The following is a 5,102-nucleotide window of genomic DNA, read 5'->3' on the forward strand; positions in this document are numbered from 1 at the left end:
CAAGACTATAGCACTCTTCATGAAACGATTTCAATTTCATCTCATAATCGATAAGCCTCTTTGTTCGTTCCACAAAGATCCAGTTCTGGTATTCGTTCTATGCTATGAAGTATAGCCCAAAGAGAGTAAGAAAATTAATTCTGGATGGACAGAGGAAAGGGGAGAGAAAATAGATAATCAAGCGAACAGTGAAAAAGACAGAGAACGGAACCTGAGGTGTAAGATTCCCCTTGAAAAACCCGAGATGCTGGTCGCAGTGCTTGAAGTGATTGAGTTAAGGTGAGTCCCTGGCTTTCTCCGGTTCTTGGCGTTCTCCCCGAGGTCGTCTCCTTTTGCCGCCAAATCCTCTTTTCTACTCGGCGGGCGACAGAAAATAATGGAAGATCTGCTCTACTTACTTTCTATACTTCTTTTCTTTACGCCGCTTTCTCATCATGAATTTTGTACTGTTGCATTCCTTCGATCGTAGTTCGCGGCGTAGAGACACAATTTTGTATTAAGTTGGATTTAGCTCCGTATCAGAAGGCAGCATTTAAATCCTAATGCCCATAAAAGTTATTTAAGAATATCCAAAATAATTTTCTAGAAGTTGTACAAGCCGGAAGCTAGCGGGTTCGTTTCCCGATGAGGTCACTGGATTTTTTAATTGATCTGATTTTTCCAACCGCACTATGGCCCTGGGATCGACTCAGCCGCTAACAGAAATGAGTACCAGGAATCTTCCTGGGGTTTAAAGAGCAGTCGGCGTGTAAGGCTGACAACCTTACCGCCATCTGTGAGCTGATTGTGTAGAAAATTTGGGAACCTCGACGTCTCACAACCCTATGGGCCTCCAAGGCCTGTTACAGGGCTAAACTCCTTGGCCTGTAGTCCACAAGCGAAATATACCGACCGAGCGACCGTCGCTTGTCGGCGAAGTTAATGCCAACTTTAGCGGATAGAGGGTGTCGCGTGGTCAGCGCAACGTATTCCCACGGCCGTTAATCTCGGGTTTCTAGACCGGAGCCGTTATTTCCTTGAAACAGCTCCTCAATTATCCTCACGAGGCTGAGTGGACCCCGTTCCAGACCCACTACTTCTCTGAAAATCCGATAGCATTCGGAGTCGAACCCAGGATCTCAGAATCTGTAGCCAGGAACTCTGACCACTAGACCACAGGGACGGTCCGTTACAGGGGTAGTTTTTCCTTACCTAAGGGCATAAAAGTTTGTAGTACTGTTGTCATAGCAATGTTTGCCTACTTCAGACGGATGAAACTATTTCTTTAAAATAGCCCCATTTGTAGTTACTCAAACCAACGCCACCGGCGGATCTAGACGGAGTTTTACATTTAAATCGGCTTCAAACTCTTGCCTGATATCTAATTAGATAAATTCAATGCAGAAATTGGCAGAAGTTGGAAATTGCTGAATTTGAGATTCACACCAGCGGTAAAGATCAGGAGTGTTATCAACTGCGATGTGACACCGTGTAGTGTGGTAGAAGGTTATAGACATTTAGAATAAACGTACCGCCTACATCTTCAAGGCTGAAAATTAAGCCAAGAAAGGAATCAGCAAGGTGAAAACAGTGAATATCAGCAAAAAGCAAATAAGTAAAGGGCTAGATGGTTTGCTTTGCTAACATTCGACCCGAAAATGGAGGCAGTAATTTCCTCCGAAATTTCCGTTTACTTGCATAATATATTCCTGTTATAAGTTTGGAATTATTTATTTTGTTTCGTAACTGAAATTAATTAATTTATGTTTTACACACTCTTGGCTTTATTATGCCTCATTTTGCCCTTCTGTGGATCTGAATGTCGGCCTTCCTTGAAACCTGTTTATAGGACCAGACTGCATCCTCACTGAACTCATTTCCGCCCTGAAGATGGAGGCAACACGATTCTCGGAAATTACCGTTTTCACCTAGAAGTCTACACGGGCTTTCTTCATGTTTATTCTGTCCGCCCTCATAATATTCACCCCACAATTTCTCCATTCTCTTTTATCCAGCGACCGCTCCTGTGTACGATAGCCCTGACAGGCAGCACATTATCATTCTTAGTCTTTAAATTGGGGGCTTCGCCTCTGACCCGGCATATATCTGGTTGCAGATTAAAGAAGTCGTCTTTGTCAGTTTATTATGTTGCGTGTGCTTTGTTTCGGTACATATTTAAGTTGCCATCTTAATGGGTAATGATTTTGGGAGGGGTTTCGGCAGCTCCTATATATTTCTCGCTTTAGGGAGTGTGCCCCGAGTATGAACAGCGGGATGATATGACGCACTACAACTATATTTCTTTCGGGTGGCCATGTCACGGTAGTCTCACGTCCGCCATTTTCACTTCCGTCCACTTGCCGCAAAAGAACGTTGGTGTGGCCTTATTTAGGCCTACAAGCAAGTAGTCATGAAGAGTTATATCTACTGGCATATAAAGTCGTGTAGTCTGTTAATGTCAACCGACTTTTCGGAGGAACATCTTTAGGGTCGAAGAATGAGCCAAGCAAGAAATCAGGACGGAACAGGTAGCAAGCAGACTTACAGATTCCTCAGGAATGTCTGTTAACTTCCAACGGATTTTACGGCCTTATATCCCAGAAGATAGAAATCTGCAGGATTGTCATCACATATTTCACCTAAATAATACGGCGTTATATCCCAGAAGATAGAAATCTGCAGGATTTTCATCACATATTTCACTTAAGAATACTTTAAAATTGCTTGCGACTGTTCTGCTCATTATTTTTTGTGTATTAAATACAAGCCACACCAAAATGCAACTGTTTATAAACCCTGATGAATATCCCCACTTCCTACATCGGTGGGTTGTACGTGGAAAGTCGATATGTAAAGTTTCCTACTTCGGCCAACAGATAGCGATTGTGTCCGTATGGTTTAGAGGACTACGATTTAGTTACGGGTTCCACGTATAGATGTCCACATGAAACACAACTGTACATTCTTGTATTTCGTAAGAGGTAGTGCTGGTGTCGTTGTTTTCTTAAATTTCGATTTGTTCCATAATATTTTTCGGTGGTTTGTTTCTTTCAATTAAATTATATTAAGAATTTTATAATTTACAGCGTTTTTCTGTATACTAAAATGCTAAAGACATGATACTAAATGACAATAATATAAATCAAACGTGACAGGAGGATCATATTTTACATTGGACGTCCTCATCATCATCATCAGTAATCTGTCAAGACGACAGGTCCACAGTCTCTTCCAAAACAATTCCTCCATTTAATGCGATCTAGAGCTTTCTCCTTCAAATGACAGTATCCTCTTCTGTCCCCAAGGTCATCCAGCATCTTCTTACGTCTTCTTCCTCGTCTTCTTGTCACTTCTATCCGCCCATCTATCTTTCCTTCGATAGCTTCTTTTAGAAGGCAGTTTCTGCGTAAAACATGACCAATCCAATTAGCCTTCCGTTTTCTTATTTCATGTAGGATATTCCTCTGCTCACTGACTCTAATTAACACTTCTTCATTTCTCACATAATCGGTCCAACTGATCTTCTCCATTCTTCTCCAACACCACATTTCGAAACTTTCCAGATGTTTCTGATCTACTGCCCTAAGTGTCCATGTTTCAGCCCCATACAGAGCTATGCTCCAAATGTAGCATTTCACTAGTTTCTTCCTCAAATTTAAGTCCAATTTGCTGGTAAAAAGATTCTTCTTCTTGCTAAATGCAGCTTTTGCCATGGCAATCCTGGATTTAATTTCACAAGTACACCTTCCATCATCTGTTAACAAGCTACCCAAATATTTAAAACATTTCACATTCTCCACTTGTTTTTGGTCTATCTTTATTGTGACTGGGGTTGGTTGTCTCGAAATTTTCATTACTTTTGTTTTCTCCACATTCATTTCCATGCCATAGCACCTTCCAATTTCAATTAGTCTATCAATCATGCCCTGTAGCACAGTTTCTTCCTTAGCCATTAACACAAGGTCATCTGCATATTTCACAGTTTGAATAATTTGCCCTCCTACTTTGAAGTCACCGAGCCCATCCAGAGCTTCCTTGGTAAGGCATTCGCTGTACAAGTTGAACAGAATTGGTGATAAACAGCATCCTTGTCGAACTCCTCTTCCAATCTGCACACTTCCTGTCTCCCCCGTGTCCAGTCGTACTCTAACTTTCTGATCCATGTACAATTTGCTAATCAATCTTCTTTCATGCCAATCGATACCTGTTTCTTTCAGGATCTGCATTAATTTGGTCCAGTTTACCCGGTCAAATGCCTTCTGCCAGTCTATGAAGCAAACACACAGTTCTTCATCTATCTCCAAAGTTCGTTCCGCTATAATTCTCATCATCCCAATTGCATCCCTGGTTCCTTTTCCTCTTCTAAATCCAAACTGATCTTCTCCAAGTACATCCTCTATTTTCCTTTCAATTCTTCTTTTAAGTATCTTTGCTAGTATCTTTGCTGTATGTGCAATAAGACTTATTGTGCGATGGTCGCTGCATTTTGTAGCTTTTGTCTTTTTCTTTACGGCAATCATTGTAACTTCTGTAAAGTCCTTTAGCACTAACATAAATCAAATGTGACAGAAGGATCATATTTTACATTGGACGTCCTAGCACTAATATATAGCAAATAAGGCAGAAGGATCATACTTTATTTTGGACGTCCTGGCACTAATATAAATCAAACTTGATAGGATCATAATTTACATTTGAAGCCCTATTACTAATACAAATCGAACGTGACAGAAGGATCATATTTTACACTGGAAGTCTTAGCACTAATATAAATCAAACGTGGCAGAAGGATCGTACTTTACAAACTCCTAGCACTAATATAAATAAAAAACGCGACAGAATGCTTACGCTATGCGTAAATTTCATAAATATTTTAAAAATAGGTTTCATCATATACACCAGTTAGATCATTGAAGGTCCCAGTGCAAGGGCAGGATGTTATGGCCTACTCCTTACACACATACATACACACACACACNACAGAAGGATCACATTTTACATTGGACGTCCTAGCACTAACATAAATCAAATGTGACAGAAGGATTATATTTTATACTGGAAGTCCTGGCAATAATATGTATCGAATATGGCAGAAGGATCATACTTTATTTTCGAAGACCTAG

At 40.6% G+C, this 5,102-nt stretch overlaps 1 protein-coding gene across 1 annotated transcript in view; it reads left to right on the plus strand.

The window, feature by feature from the left end:
- The first annotated feature begins 244 nt into the window (after nt 1–244).
- The window catches only part of LOC111862931 (spore germination protein GerIA-like), a 20,428-nt gene continuing 15,570 nt past the window's right edge, over nt 245–5,102 (plus strand). Inside the window, exon 1 of the mRNA XM_023848799.1 lies at nt 245–279. Within this exon, the coding sequence (XP_023704567.1) occupies nt 245–279 (35 nt within the window). The remainder of the gene's footprint in view (nt 280–5,102) is intronic.

This window comes from Cryptotermes secundus, unplaced genomic scaffold, assembly GCF_002891405.2.
Source record: "Cryptotermes secundus unplaced genomic scaffold, Csec_1.0 scaffold697, whole genome shotgun sequence".
Taxonomy (NCBI): domain Eukaryota; kingdom Metazoa; phylum Arthropoda; class Insecta; order Blattodea; family Kalotermitidae; genus Cryptotermes; species Cryptotermes secundus.